This window comes from Halichoeres trimaculatus, unplaced genomic scaffold, assembly GCF_033239565.1.
Source record: "Halichoeres trimaculatus isolate MK-OKI-2021-1 unplaced genomic scaffold, fHalTri1.1 fHalTri1_scaffold_24, whole genome shotgun sequence".
In the NCBI taxonomy this organism is placed as follows: Eukaryota; Metazoa; Chordata; class Actinopteri; order Labriformes; family Labridae; genus Halichoeres; species Halichoeres trimaculatus.
The window spans coordinates 7,815,823-7,831,121 of record NW_027437202.1 but is presented as its reverse complement, the minus strand read 5'-3'; the positions used below and the strand labels follow the sequence as shown (position 1 = coordinate 7,831,121).

The following is a 15,299-nucleotide window of genomic DNA, read 5'->3' as shown; positions in this document are numbered from 1 at the left end:
TGGCTCCGAGCCAGTCTCCTTCCAACAGTGGGTATCTGCAGCCATGTTAATATACTGTCTGCTGAGTTGCACTGGAATGCAGAAGGAGGGGAGGAGGTGGAGCGGTTGACTGCGTGTTTATCAGATTTAAGGCTCTATTTTCATTAGTGGAAGGATAAAAATGTGTAACTAGTGGCGCTGTTCCCTCAATTTATTTCCTGCGTTTTGAGGAATTTTCTGATTCGGCTGCTGCTGGACTAACGAGCTCCTACTGCATTTAATTAAATTCAGACGTGGAATGATAGGAGGAAGGAAGGAGAGGTATGCAGTGGCGAGGAGTTGGGATTCGCACCGTAGACCCAGCCGATGGCCAGAGACTGGAATATGGAGAGCAGCAGCAGGCTGGCCCCGCTGCAGGAGAAGTGGTCGTAGATCTGGAACACATAGAGTCCACCCTGCAACACAACAGAAAGAGATCAACATCATCTCCTTTAGAGCAGCACGCCATCATCATCCAATCATCCTCTCTGAGCGTGCGTACCGGCGTCACCATAACCAGCCCGACCAGGAAGCAGACGATGCAGACGAACATCAGCAGCAGCTCCCTGCGGTGTCCTCGCCGGATCAAGTGAGGGTACAGGTCGGTCACTGAGGTCATCAGGGCCTCCAGGCTCACAAACTGAGGGAGTCAGAGAGTCAGGGTCAGCTGAGCATGATGCAACATGTGATGTGTGATTTCAGAGCGTGTTTTCACCTGCGTGTCCAGTCCTAGCATGATGATCATGAGGAAGAAGCACACAGCCCAGAGCTGGGGGAGGGGCATCATGGCGACTGCTCTTGGGTAGGCGATGAAGGCGAGGCCGGGTCCTTAAAACAAATCAAAGACTCTGCTTTTAAATGAGCTCATCTTTAAAATCATCAATGCAGCAGATTCGCAGATTCGTGGATTCGCACCTGACTGGGCCACGGTGGCGATGTCCACACCCTGCTCCTCAGCCATGAAGCCCAGCACGGAGAAGATGGCGAACCCGGCCAGGAAGCTGGTGCTGCTGTTCAGGAGGCACAGAAGGTAAGAGTCCCTAGAAGAACAGAGATGATTTAGCTCCCAAGAAGAAAAGAGTCTCACAGGAGAGTCCAGTGAGGTTTTGGCCTTGTACTGGGGCGTTCTGGTCTGTTTCTGTAAACACCAGCCAGGAGTGAAGTGCCTGGCTCTGCCTCGGTGTGTGTGGGAGCGGTGCAGTGTGGGAAACATGGCAGCGAGGGCTTTCTTTAAGGTGTGGCTGTATCAGTGTGTTTTCTCTCTCCATTCCTGCCATTCCTGCTGGAAGCCATCTGACCAGAGCGAGCTTACGCTTAACACTCAGCGCTCGGTCTGAGGAGGAGGAGGAAGAGGAGGAGGAAGGGGGATGTGTGGCTCTGAGTGCTGTTGTGTGTTTGGTGCATGACAAAGTGTCTCACTTATAGCAGTCATTGTTGTATTTGTTGTAACTGCCGAGCGCTGTGAGACTTCCCAAACAGATCCCATAGGAGAAAAAAATCTGGGTACCTGCATCCATCCATACCTGAGGAGAGAGGAGAGGGACAGAGAGAGGAGAGCAGGAGACAGGAGACTTTTAGGAGGCGACTCCAGTTTCAGGGTTCAGCTTTAAAGCAGCACAAACATGAGTGAGAGCGTCTTCAGGCTTCGTCTCTGCTGTAAATCTGTGTCATTACCACACGTCCTGCCTGCTGCATCCACTCACCTGAGCGCCCTACCTGTGTGAGCTGCTTTACCCTCAGAAAGACTGACTGCAGGAAATGTCTGTAGACTCCAGCAGAGAGTTTTTAATGCCGCGTAAACACATCCAAAGTGTGACTTTGTGAGCTGGAGTGTGTACCTGAGGGTCTGCCAGGCGGGTGTGGTTGGGTTTGAGGTAGTAGATGATGCCCTGCGCCGCTCCGGGGAGGGTGGCACCGCGCACCAGCAGCACAAACAGCATGGCGTACGGGAAGGTGGCTGTCAGGTACACCACCTAGAATGTACACAGCGTGCAGAAGAGTGTGTGTGTGAGTGTGTGTGTGGTTAGGATGGCACGGGACAGAGGAAACAGAAGAGGACGGTGTCAGACAGAGCTGAAAAGAGGGAAGTCCTGGAAAGTTGGAGTGTGTGTGGCTGTTGGATGGTGGAAGTGACAAAACAAACACGTCTGACAAAATAAAAGCAGAAGAAGAAGACTGATCTTCTGTTTCTGACTTTTCCAGCATGTGGAGGTTTGTTACTCCAATAAAAACTGAAGCTGAAACTCAAAGTTTACAGTTTGACAACTTCATTAAAAAACGACTAAAGCGCCATATGTTCACCCGGAGCAGAAATTGAAATTCTTATGATCAGCTCCATGATTTAACATCCCAGATAAAACCATGAGCTCATTGAAAATAACATCACGGATGCTGCGTGATGTGCTGCTCACCTTTCCGGTGGACTTGACTCCCTTCCAGACGCAGAAGTAGCAGATGAGCCAGACGATGGCAAGACACAGCGCCAGCTTCCAGCTGACCGGACCCAGCTCGTCCAGACTGCTGGAGAGCCGCAGGACTTCTCGCCTGGAAGGGACACACGTGAAAACTGCAGTTAGCGCCGGAGAGATCTGAGAAATACTCGACAGGGGAGCTGAGGAGGGGACACTCACTCCCAAAACTCCATGACAGGAGAGGTGGCGTTCTCAGGCAGGCTGCTCTCATTGGCTGACTGGTTGCGGTGGTCGAAGAGGAAACACGACTCTGTACGACAACACACACACACAGGAGGACATGAACCTCTGTGGAAGCAGATTTTGAAGGAGGTGGCGGCGTCTGTACTCACCGGTGTTCCACGTGTTGTTGCAGTGCGACCACGGCAGCTCCGCCTGGAAGCTGTACCCCAGATAGAAGAGCGCCCAGGCCAGGATGACGATGTAATACACACAGCCGTGCAGGATCATGACCTGGCTGGCGTAGCCCAGACCTGCAGAAGAAGAAGACGCATCAGAATCTGCCTCAAAGCTTCAAGCACACTTATTCGATTGTACTCCAGTTTCAGATTAAAGCACCCACTTGACTTGCAGCCCACATCTATTTAATCCTCGCTGAGATTGAATGACGCTCTTATGAGGCCTTGAGTGGGCGAGAAGGCAGACAAAGTAGCTGATTGTGGTCTCCTCTAATGAAATTCAGTCCTTTATCTGATGACGGCAAATTAACTGCGCCAACAAGTGAGGAATTCCTGCAGCAGCATGTCTGTGTGTGTGTGTGTACAAATACATGTTTACACACAGATTGTCCTGCAGTTTGTCTTTGTGTTTAATGCACAGAAACACTGGTGTGTAAGTGTGTGTGTGTGTGCATCTGCAGGCCATATGGACCGAGCAGCTTCTGCACACTCCACATTTTTGTCATTGAGGAGGGAAGAAGAGAAAAAACGCCAAGGTCTGCTTTAAAGGAGCTTTGAATTGAACAGTAATTAGTTTGACAGGAACATTTTGTCTCCGAGCAGCAGCAGCTTCAGCGCTCACAGAGACGTCCTCCCTATGGTTACTGAGCGTTGCTAGCAGCACCGCGAGGCAAGTCAAGAAAATCAACTTAATGAAAGCAAAAACAGCAACTTCGAGGCGACACTGACGGTGCTCCAGGGCTCGAAGAAACAATCACTCCCTGTTCTGGAGACCTGAAGAACTTCACAAGATTTTTAAGAGAACATTTTTGAGATCATGTGAAGCCTCCAAAATAGAGACAACAGTGACTCTGTGTCATTTGGATCCTCAGTTAATCCTTAACTATCTCAGTGTTTGAATATAAACAAGGCGATCAACCTGGAGCGTGTGTTTGCATTGGTTTGCACGCTGCGTGTCGTCTTTTGCACCCTTGAATTGTTTTGGCGACAGCTGAGACTCCGTTCTTTCTGCAGCTGGAGAAGCACGCTACATTTCCGATCGCACACTGAATTGTTAATACGCGTTTGGTATCGATGTTGACGCAGGAATGCTTTGAATGCTCCTGCCAGTTCTGTGGGAAAGATTAGGACGAAAGAGATGGAGGAAAAGAAAACAGAGGGAGAAGCTGACAGATGTTGGCGAGCATCGAGTCATTCCTTCACAGACGCACAGCCAGTTATTACTCTGTCAGCGTGCGCTGTGCTTATTGTTGTTTCAATCATCCACAGAGGAGTAAACACACGTTTCAAGTATCTCGTCATTCAGCGTTTCTAAACAAACAGCCACCTGATGACACACTGAGATAAGCACACCTCCAAATAATGGGCAGATTGTCCTCCACGCGCTGACCCCTCCGAGGCTCGTGTACTGTCCCAATGAGGTCTCCAGGAGGAAGAGGGGGATGCCGCACAGGACCAGGAACAACAGGTAAGGGACAAAGAACACACCTGGATGCAGAGATGAGCAAAATCAACCAAATGCATCTTAAAGAGAAGTATAAAAACAAAATATACACTTTGAAATTTCACGTTTTGTTTCAGGAATGAGAAAACTCCTCAATAACTTTCTTCACCTCCTCCGTTCTTGTAGCAGAGGTAGGGAAACCTCCAGACGTTGCCCAGCCCGATGATCTGCCCCGCCACAGCCAGCAGGAACTCCGCCTTGCTGGCCCACTGTCCTCGCGCCTGAAGGCCATCTTTGCTGCCATCTTTCCCGTTAGGCAGGCCGGGGTGATGAAGGAGCGGGTTTTCCTGCTCTGGAGGTATTTTATCCGCCATGACTGGTTCTGGTATCGACACAAAAACCCCCCTGCAGAAAGAAAAGACAGAAGAACAGCATGAACAGCAGAATCTAAACAGTATTAAAGTAGAGAAATGACTCAAAGTGAGGCTGCCCTTACATCTCCACAGCCTGGATTGAACAGGAGAATGCGGTTGTGTTTTCTGGCAGTTGGTTTGGTAACCTCACTTATCTGTGATGTGTGTGTCTCAAGGACAGGCGATCGTGGGTGTGTGTCCTTTATCTGTGCCCCGCAGCACTCTCAAGGACTAAATTTGTCAGTTTTAGCTCACTCAGATAGAGGACTAGGAAAACACAACTACACATCACTGTCTTTGAGAATTAAAAGGCTTGTGAGAAAAGTTTAATAAAGGTTTACTTTACTAAAAAATACTTCACTGGATACACTCTTTAAAACATAAACAGATCAAGAGAGAGGTAGAGCAGCAACTACCAGAGAGATGGTGTTGTTTCTCCCTCATATGAGCCAACACTGGACTCAGGTGTTGCAGCAGCACTCCCAGCATTAGCTTAAGGAAGTAGTAAAGCTTGGTGTTGGGGACTTATTTGCTTTGTTGCCATGAACGTGTCGTGACCTGATTTAACTCTTCATTTACCCCACACTGTCCCCAGCTGCTGGGCCATGTGACCAAACAATAATATCTCCATGAGCACAACAAAGCGGCCAGCAGTCACTGTGAGTGACAGCAGGAGCATATACCTGTGTAATGAAGAGACAATCACATTGTAGCGGCACATGGGCTCGGTTATGAATGCACTGAAGGAGAGATATGTAACAGTGAAGGAAGCTCACCAGCACAGGCGTGGTTGAAGTCTGACGATGCTCTTTAATTCACACCTGATGTAAAAACTACCAACCTGTACATGAAGCCTCGTCAGGTTTGTCTTAAGGAAATAAAAACCTCTAAGAATTCGACATCACGCTTCCTACCTCTGCGTTTCCTGTTGGTCTCTACACCGCGACCACCCCCGTCCCGGTGTTGGAATGGTTTGTCCCAGGCAGAGGCAGCTCAGTGTGAGGCTGCTGCTGACCGGTGCAATCCAAATATAAGGAGGGGAGCACACTATGTACAGTCCTGGGCTGCTGGAGTTTTACCAATAGTTACAGTAACAGGTTACGAAACGACACGAAAATAAGTGATATAATCCTTAAACAAAATACCTCAGGACATCACCCGCGACTCTTCACATCACCATGAGTGAGAAAATGCTAATCATAAGGCACGGAGGAGTAAAAATAGAGCAGCTTCTATTATTAAGAAATAACAGCATCCTACTTCCACACGGAACCCTCCTCAAGCTGTGATGTCATCACGTTGAGGACACGCCCCCAGAAATCGAGCCCCTCGAGACTGTTTTGAAGCGCCCTTAATGTGGCATAACATACGGTGGTCCTGAAGGGGACATTTCAAAATAAAAACAAACAAAGAAACGCAAAATAAGTGAAGGAAATTAACTGTCTTTGACATTGTGATTACTTTTTTATTTTAATTTAATTTAATTTTTATTTTTATGAAAATAAATCTGTTTGGTAGATACTTTTTGTGCTGTCTTCCTTTTTTATATATAATTTTTAATTACTTTATTTTTTTATTTTTTTAAAAAAAATATCTTTTAATCTTTTTTTTCCTTAGGGTTCTTTCTACTTTTTTTAAAATTTTTAATTTTTTATTTTTTTAACTGTATTCTTCTCGCCAAGCTCTGAAACTTGTTAGTTGTTTACTTTTTAATTTATAAGCAAAACCCCATCCATCATCCATCAGTGTGCTTTAGAGTGCTGCATCAGACGCACTAAAGCCTTTATCTCCTTATTGCGCGCTCTGTCCGGTAAATGCACTCAGAGTTTTAACCGTTTAGGCCACCTTAAGCAGCTCGCTGCACATTTTAATGGACTGTGTCATTGCCTGGGCTCATTCAGCTGAGCATTTATAGCCTCAGTAAAAAGTCCTGGCTCCAGCTGACACTCTGCACCTTGGACTTCATTCAGAGAATTGCATTAGGCATATTAGGTTATATTAGTTGGTTTATAAACCACATGCAAAAAGTGGAGTGAATTCTGGTCTAAGTTGTTGATGTAAGCACACAAATGTGTACCTGAGGATTTGAATACTGAAAGAAGTTTTCATGTATTTTTTGGATGGTCCAAGAAATGTACAAATCTTGCAATCAAACAAAGTAATGATTTGCAGTAACTGAATTACTCCTGGCTGCAACTGCATGTAAGAGAAATTAGACACTATGAGTAAAGCTCAAGTACCGTAAAATCCAGAATAGAGGTCACACCGTGTGTAAGACGCAGCTGTTTTTCAGGGGCCTCACAGAGGGGAAACAGGCTCGAGTTGTGGTCCTGGATGTGCAGATTTTTTGCTCTTTCTAAGACGCATTTTTCAACCTCATTTCTAAGTGCAGCTAAAGGTTTTTGGAAAGCGCTGGAAAAGAGCGCTCATCTTTGGACGCACTGGCTTCACTAAATCAGGATGTTTTGTCTGCTCGCTTCCCTCAGAAGTTCTAAGAAACAGAAAACTGCCGCCAGGGATATTCACTCTACATCACAAAACAGTTAAACAAATCAGAGAGGAAAAATGAAGATTTTGGATCTACATAATTTAATAATCAGGCTCGCACGAAAACAGATCCTCTTATGAGATTGTGCTCAGAGTTCATTCAAGGGCAACGGGCTGCCTCAGCTGTGGCTTTTTATGGTTTTGTTGGTGAAGGTTTATGACAAGATAATGTCATAATCTTTAATATTCCCTCTTTGGGTAACTCTTTAACCTACAGCCCTACTTTTGAGGAAAACAATGGTCAGTTTCACTTTGGACTCCGCTTACTGGAGAGAAAATAAATAAGAATAAGTTAACTCACACTGATTCTAACTGTTTGATTCATACACGTTTTTAATCAATGAGACCCTGTGATTTAAATCCTGACATTTGCGATGTAAAAGAAAAGACTAACCGAGTTTTTAAAAGTGACACTATGTCGGAGAACAGCTCCATTTAGGTGCCTCGATGAATCTATGTCAACTTTACCCAGCAGCCCTCATTAGAGGACAAAATCCCTCCAACATTTGAAGTCAAGGGTCAAGAGCCAGGAAGTGGTAAAAAAGTCCTGCAATCATGTACAATGCACAAATTCCTCATCCACACATGTGCCTGCATATCCTCTCACCAAATGCAGTCTCTGCTCTGCGTCCCAGGGGCCAAATAAAATCCCAGCGTTAAGGGTCCTTCAATACAGTCGTCTTTGTTCTGTCCTGACAAACCTGCAGCCCAGTAAATGTGGTGCCACGGCGTGGAACTCAGGCGTACACAATTTCTGCATGCTTTACGGCGTCTTTTATTGGTGTCTGGCAGCCAGGACAAAGGCAGTGGGTCACTGATATACAGTGGTACGCATTGTGAAACTCCCTCAGACTGCCTCTATCCTCTTGTATAACTGAGAGGGTTTCAAAACTTTTAATAGGTGGCAATAATAAAGCAGGTTAGGGGGGTGAAGGAAATCAAGTTTGATTATCGAATCTGCTTTGAGTTCTCGGTAGCAGCACAATGTGTGCTTTGAACACCACATGCAAACATGCAGCTAGAGTCACCATGTCGTCTCTGCACATGTAGCATCAGTTACGGTCACAAAAACACTCAATGCAAATGTAATCTCCTAACCCTGTGCAAATTTAGAAAGGAAATACAACATGTAACTTCAGCTGAGGGGTTGGATATTGGATCTACAAGTGAAGTTTAAAAGTCTGTTTTTGGTGTCCCCAAATTACAGCTGCTGTTTTAACCAAAGTGTGAAACAAACGTCTGTGAGTTTAAGGATGCTCAAAGGTGTCAGGTTCACCATGGCGTCCAATCCATCAACACAATGACGTAGAATAGACACCCAACACCTCCCCTCACATTAACTGTAAGCCAACCTTGGTGCTGGCCATATGTCTAAGGTGACAGGGCGACACAAACACACCTCCAAAAACATGGTCTTATGTTGCACGAAGACACCATACCGTCTCCAGAAGTTAATGAAATACCTCAAACTTTGGGGAAATCTGCTTATTGGCTTTATTTGGAAAACAGGAAAAGTTTCACATCAACATCACGTCTGAGCGCTTACAAAAGAGCCAGTCAGGAAGTGCTTAGCCTAGTTTAGCTGTGAAATCCAAGAAAGTGATAGCTTGGCTTGCACCAAAGTTCAAAGCTAAACAGGCTCAAAGTTTGGGGGTTTTAGTGTAGACTCGTGTGTGGTCCGCGAAACCTGGACGTTGAATCTTTTCCATACAGGGAAAACGATCCTGCAACTTTCCTTTAGAGAGATTACGAAAACCAAGGAAGACAACAAAGGTAGTTTCCACAGTTTCCACTCTTTGAACAAAAAAAAGCTGAAATATTTGTGTACATTCTGTTCTTGAAGCACAAACATGAGATTAACTAACTTTTCAATCCCCTTTCCGAAGCAATAAGCCTTTTTTCTGAAAGGTTGCTGAACATCAGCATCACCTGCTACCAACGGGAAACCCATCCCTACGATCCTACGATCTCCAGATCCGATCCCAGGCTGGGCCGCCATGCCGCGCAAGCAATCCCAGGCCAGATGAGAGGTATTCACCTCCTGGCGAGTTCTGGGTCTCGACATAAAGACGTCCTGGTGGCACCGAAGAGAAATGCTGAAGTAGCCCGACTCCAAAATCTCCCAACAATCCAAAGCGGAGCGCGGTGGATCGCGTTGGACTATCGAGGATAACTCTCCCAGAGTAGACCCACAGGGATCCGACAAAAAGGTGCTCAAACATCTCGCAGAAAGACTTTAAGCAGCATCTGACACCCAGACTATTGGGGAACTCCTGCGCCAAGGCTAAAAGAACTACAGGGACCCTCTGCCCCGTTGGCCCACAGTGTAAAGGCGGGTACATAGGCGTGCTGATCCCTGGCATCGCAGCTTATCTGACTAACGGAAGCCAATCAGAAACAAACAAAAGCTTAACAAAGTATTAGATAACTTGAATTAAGTGAAATAATGATCACGAGGGAGGCCTGAAGGAGGTCAGAACAGTGAAACCAGCTCGATGAGGCTTGGTCAAAGGTAGCGGCCCGGTGTGAATGTTTGACAACATTAAATCATCGTTCTGATTAAAGTCTACCAGCTATCAGACCAGAAAGATTATAAATCATCTGGAAGATTAAACTCTTCTCTTAAGCTGGAGCAGACACGGGAATCAGCTGCTCTCAGCCTCAGGTCAGACGTTATGTGGTCTTCTTGGGGTGACGATGTGGTCAACACTCTACCTCGTCCATACTCTACTTCTCATGCCCTAAATAGGTAAAGATTCCTGTGGCTTTACCCCGTCCCGACCAAACATAAGTGAGAAGCATGCCCTGTAAAGAGGGGTCGTTTAACGTTAACCTCTGGCCTTGTGTCCACACTGTACACGGCTCCCCTGAGGCTCGTGGTGAGCCTGATATTTGGTGCTGATAATCTTTCCTGGAGGCTTTATGGGAATGTTTTTAGAGACCATTCCCTGGAAGAGGCTTTTAACCACAGTTCCCGTGCTACGTTCTGAGATTTGTTGGGATCACAGGAAACTCAGGATGCTCACGTTTCTGCTAATAAATCTTATTCCTGTGTTGAAACAACTGAACACAAATCCTTGCTCTAGTTTGCACAAATTAAAGGTTGAAGTACAGTCAAGGTGCAAAGTTAGCAAAGCTACTTTTATACATCTGTTACAATCAACAATCTGATTGGTGCCATATCTGGTTCACTTAGCCGTGCAAAGGTTATTATGGTCTCCTAACTCCATGAAAAATAGAAAGTACTCATAATAAACAAACGCAAAGCTATGACTTTAACTGGACTTGGCTCTAAAGATTGAGTTGATTTCATTTCATATCTAAGCGCTGGTAAATAGAGTACAGTAAGTCCTAAGACCAAAGGTTAACTTCATGATTGATTGCATCTACATCCAGCTAATCGATGCTAAAGTGTGAGTTCAGCTACGTCTTATTCACAGAGAAAAACACAAAGCTGGCCCCAACAGGTGAAAGAAGGCGAGCTTCCCAAGAAGCGGCTCCTGAATGTCCTTGCGCTGAACTTACCTCTGTTATGTGGACGCTGATTCTCACTAAGCCGTCTACGCAGCCCCTTAATTAGCCGGATTAATTAAGACCCTGTTCGTCCGGATCATTTGACAGAAAAGTGAGTCGAACCCTGGCTCGTCCTCGTCCAAACAGCCTTTGACTGCGAGGCTCTCAGGCAAATGTGGGCAAGCCAAACAAACCCAGATTCCTGTTGCTCACTGAGCATAAGGCAAAGGGAGAAATGATCATATCGTGGGATCTGTCAGGGATGTGGGACTAATAAAGCAGCATCAGCCCTGCAGCAGCTTGTGCAGTGGTCAGTTTGTGTAACCCAAACAGGGCTAAGAAAGGTCAACATCCTGCTTTTATAATTTGGGAGCTAAAACCAACACTGCTGCGGCTCTGATATGTAACCAATCTTCAGAGTGAGATCAGCTCATTTCTGAGACGTGGATCAAGCTGTGCGGCTCACACACACACACACACACACACACATGAGGTTGTTTACTTCTCGAAAGGATAATAAAGGAAGTGTATTTCATGAAGCCACCTGATTCACATGGAGCTCCCAGACCTTCACATGTTAGGTCGAGGGAGGAATGCAGCGCTGGATTATCTTAAAACATCACATAATAAGCCCCTCATCCGCCGCCGCTGCCGCTGCTGCTGCTGCTGCTGCTGTCGCTAACGGCGAACAGAAAGTTTTCCCTCCCGTGGCGAGTAAATCATGAACAAAACTCTGCAGGACGCCAACTTTGAATCCAATATTGATGCCCTGACTGAATGAAAGCAGCTATTTTAAGTCCCCTGAAATAATCTGATTAATTTCCAGTGACTCGCACCCCACGCTCCTCCATTGTTGCGCACATGACTCCGTGGCGGGGTACCTGCGAGGTAATTATATCATCACAGGCCATCGCTTCCATTAAAGCCTGATTTGATTATTTCATTACTGTGCTCTTTGCTGACTTGGCAGCTCTCTCTGGCGAGGTTTTGCATTCCATAGCCTGCTGTTGTATGCGCCTGGATGAGGAGGGACTTAATGGAGGTTAAGCACCTCGGTCAAGGGGGCCACAATGGAGTCCAGTGGGGATTTGTACGGGGGCCCCTGAATCCCCTGACCGGCAGAGAAACACAAAAACATGCGCGGAGAGTGGGGTGGGAACATTTGTAAACATAAAAGCAGTCGCACTCAAAAACATCTTTCTGAGTCTTTTAAAGATCGAGCCACCCAGTCAGACAGCCTGGACGCTCACCTCCTTTTTATCGTCCTCACACTCTGAAATTATCCCGTACTGTAAATCTGTAAATGAAGCGTTACGTAATGCCTCACAGACCTCCTGGTTTCTGCTGCTTGGGTGTGGTTTGACTCAGAAACTCTGCCCTCCTTCTTTCCAAGCCTGGACACACCGTCAGATATAGCAAGTGATTTCATTCATGTGTTTTCCTGACGCTCCAAAACTCAGCACAAGAAGCAGAAATCCATTTAAGTCTCTCTGAGATATGAATGAAAGGAGTGCGATGATGTAAGCTCGCCACAGATGATAACATCTCTGGCACACGTGTTTCCAATCACAGCTTACTACTTCCATAACAGGACGGTGACACACAACGCTGAGCGGGCTGAGCGCTGAGGTGCTCGCTGTTTGTACACAGATAGTGACACAGAGCTGAACTACAAGGATCCTGGCAGCTGCTCAGGTCTGTTTTGGGGGGAAAACCGGGCCTACATTAGTGGTTTTTAGTTATTCTGCTCAATCCTCGAGCCAAACAAAGCTAAAACCAAGCAATGCAGGAAGAAGCTGCCTCAGCACTGTGGTCACATCAAACCAAAGAGTTGGAAACATCCACGGTTCACGTTGGCCAGCAAAATAAAAGACACGTGTTGTAACAGCAGTGACATCACGTCATAGTAGCACAGAAAGGTGAAGTAGGAGTTTGTTTTCTCTGTTCTGCGCCTTTTCTGCAGTTTAATCTGGATCATTGATGTCTTCATGAAATGGTGGTCACATGTTTTGGTCCAAAAAGCCAATAAATCAAGCACAGCAGCATTGTTTCCAGGCTCTCATAGCCCCTCTGTTCAGAACGCTCTGATTTAGTGGGCGTGGCCTTCATATGTAAATTAGCCACCGCTGATACCGCCCCGCTCTTCCACGTCACTGAGAGCGGCGCCACGAGCTCCGAGTGCACAATGTTTAGAAAACAGAGAAGCTCGTTTACCGTAACATTACAGGCTAAAACAACAGGCTAACTGCAGCTAAAGTTAGCATCCTGAAGCTAACACAGAGACAGGGGGGACACTGAGGAAAAGCTCTTCCATCTGCTCCACAGCATTTAAAATACTCACATTTCCAGGGTCCCAGGTCTATTGGCTAGCCCTCTGTTGGACTGTCCAAAGTTGGAAAAGCAGTCGGCCGTGAAGTGACTAGCACACACATGCACAGTTTTACTGAGTGTAGCTGGAACATTTCCTGATAAATGAACTCTAGACACTTAGGCTGTCTTCTTCTGAGATGGGAAGCTTGAGCATGGAACTATGTGGCTGTTTACAGCCAAAAACAGAGCAGTGATGGCTCTTCGACTTTGGCATTCTCCTCCCTGCTGCTGGAGAGAGAGGAGGTTCGGGGGTATCTGCTCCGGTGGACCAATCAGATCAGACTTGCTCCTGATTGGTCAAAAAAGGGAGTTGCTGACATCGGCAAACCCCAGAAATTCCAAACAGCTCGTTTTAGGTCAGGTTTTTACATTCACAAGCTCTACTAAGAACAGGTTTTGTCATTAAATATCACATTTTGTGGGCTGGGAGGAAAAACAAAGACCCACACATTTCACTAAAAGACTTAATAAAGTGATTTTTGCAGAATATAGGACCTTTAAAACTCAAACTTAGAGTAAAAGACATTTTGTGCAGGTGGTTAAGGATTGTGATGTGTTCGGACAGGCATGTAACCGTACCCCCCTCCCATTGTTCACCACCTGACTCCTGACACTCACAGTTTCTGCTGTGTCATGCAGGTATGTGCTTGTAACGGAGCGAGTTCCTGTGCTCAGTGAAAGATTACAGTCAGGAACAACGTTCACGTGTTTGTTAAAGTGAAGTTCAGCTTTGTTGACACGCTGTCAGATAAAGTTAAACGCCTCAGGCTCACAGAGGCTTTCCCAGAATTACAGTTTAGATGTTACTGCTCAGTTTTCTGGATTAAGGAGATCAAATATAATCACATTTTGCTCCACACAAACATTATCTCACACCTACCTGTGGAAATTTGGTGCACTCCTCTCTGTCGTCCTCTCAGGTGTTGGATGGAAGAATCCAGGAGGAGCAATAAAACCTCCCAAGACGAATGGGAGGAGCAGGGAAGCTTCCAACGGTCAGGTGAGCCGGATTTGTTTTGAATGCGTGGTCGCACGCGGAGAGCGCTGGAGCAAACAGGGGATACCTCAGACATCACAGGTGTGTTTGATGAAGGAGGAGGAGCTGCCAGTTCTGAAGCAGCCCATTCATCACACGGAGACGACAGACATGTGTGCTGATGACACACCCACGCTGGAGAGCTGAGGATGAAAGCAAACAGTAGCAAATGTTTCCTTTAGCTGCTGTCTCTTTAAGACTTCCTGCTTCCCAAACCCTCTTCGCTCTGATTGGTCAGCACTCTGATGGCCTGTTGCTTTAAATCCATTCAGTTATTCCTGTCATACGACTCAGCATTTATGATTAAGATGTGAACAGTTAATACGTTTTTAAGCCAAGAAAAACCGCAGCTCACGTGATGACATTGAGCCATAAGTTTGTTGATGATGCAATAGGATGTGAAAAATGCAAGTCATGCTGGATGACTGGCTGAATGCACGGCACGCTCTCAAAAACAACACGTGAATGACATAAAGAAGGCGTGTCATAACAAAGCAGATGCAAACACGTCTTATATGATGATTCACCCGCAGAGGATCGAGTTAATGAGACGTTTGCTGGAGTCATGCAGGTGTTGTATTGTCTGTAGCGGTTTTACCTGGATGCTTCTCCTAACTTTATCCTGTATTTTCCACCTCTGGTTGAGTGAACTCTACACCTGACGGGACCAAACAACGCAGGTCAAATATCTCTTCAGTGACCTGATTCTGCTGAGGTGAGAAACTTGGCAAACATGAAACCACTTCTTGATCAAACAGTCACACCACACGCCAACCAGGCACGGTTACTACAAACTAATCACCTGTCTTCATTGAATTAAAGCACTCCAAGGTTATGTGTCACACCGTGCTTTGCCAAACACCTAACTGTGCCAAAACTTGGCATCATCTCTTATGTGGGTCAGCCGGCCAGGCAGAGACAACGCCCAAAGGACTCTGCATCACGCAAATGCGCTGAGGGCGAGAGAGGAGCATGATCTGCTTTGCATGCTAAGACACGGAGATGGGCGCACATTCAGATCTGACAGTGTTTACTTCACTGGGAACGTGATAGTCGAGGTTATCTGAGAAAAAAAACACTTTCAGGGAC

At 46.3% G+C, this 15,299-nt stretch overlaps 1 protein-coding gene across 7 annotated transcripts in view; it reads right to left on the bottom strand.

The window, feature by feature from the left end:
- LOC141785984 (sodium- and chloride-dependent GABA transporter 2-like) overlaps positions 1–15,299 on the bottom strand; it is a 41,854-nt gene that overhangs the window by 3,387 nt on the left and 23,168 nt on the right. For 2 of the 7 annotated variants that reach the window (XM_074664655.1, XM_074664656.1), the window contains exons 2-13: positions 14,055–14,353; positions 4,501–4,736; positions 4,241–4,375; positions 2,822–2,962; positions 2,649–2,739; positions 2,430–2,562; positions 1,857–1,991; positions 1,438–1,541; positions 934–1,058; positions 734–846; positions 521–658; positions 332–434 (exon numbers count right to left, since the gene is read on the bottom strand). In XM_074664655.1, the coding sequence (XP_074520756.1) occupies positions 332–434; positions 521–658; positions 734–846; positions 934–1,058; positions 1,438–1,541; positions 1,857–1,991; positions 2,430–2,562; positions 2,649–2,739; positions 2,822–2,962; positions 4,241–4,375; positions 4,501–4,705 (1,423 nt within the window). In that variant the 5' untranslated portion in view covers positions 4,706–4,736; positions 14,055–14,353. Of the gene's footprint in view, positions 1–331; positions 435–520; positions 659–733; positions 847–933; positions 1,059–1,437; positions 1,542–1,856; positions 1,992–2,429; positions 2,563–2,648; positions 2,740–2,821; positions 2,963–4,240; positions 4,376–4,500; positions 4,737–4,827; positions 4,847–5,520; positions 6,015–10,816; positions 10,944–14,054; positions 14,354–15,299 lie in introns of those variants that run through there. The other 5 variants (XM_074664658.1, XM_074664657.1, XM_074664653.1 and 2 more) reach the window with 5 other exon arrangements.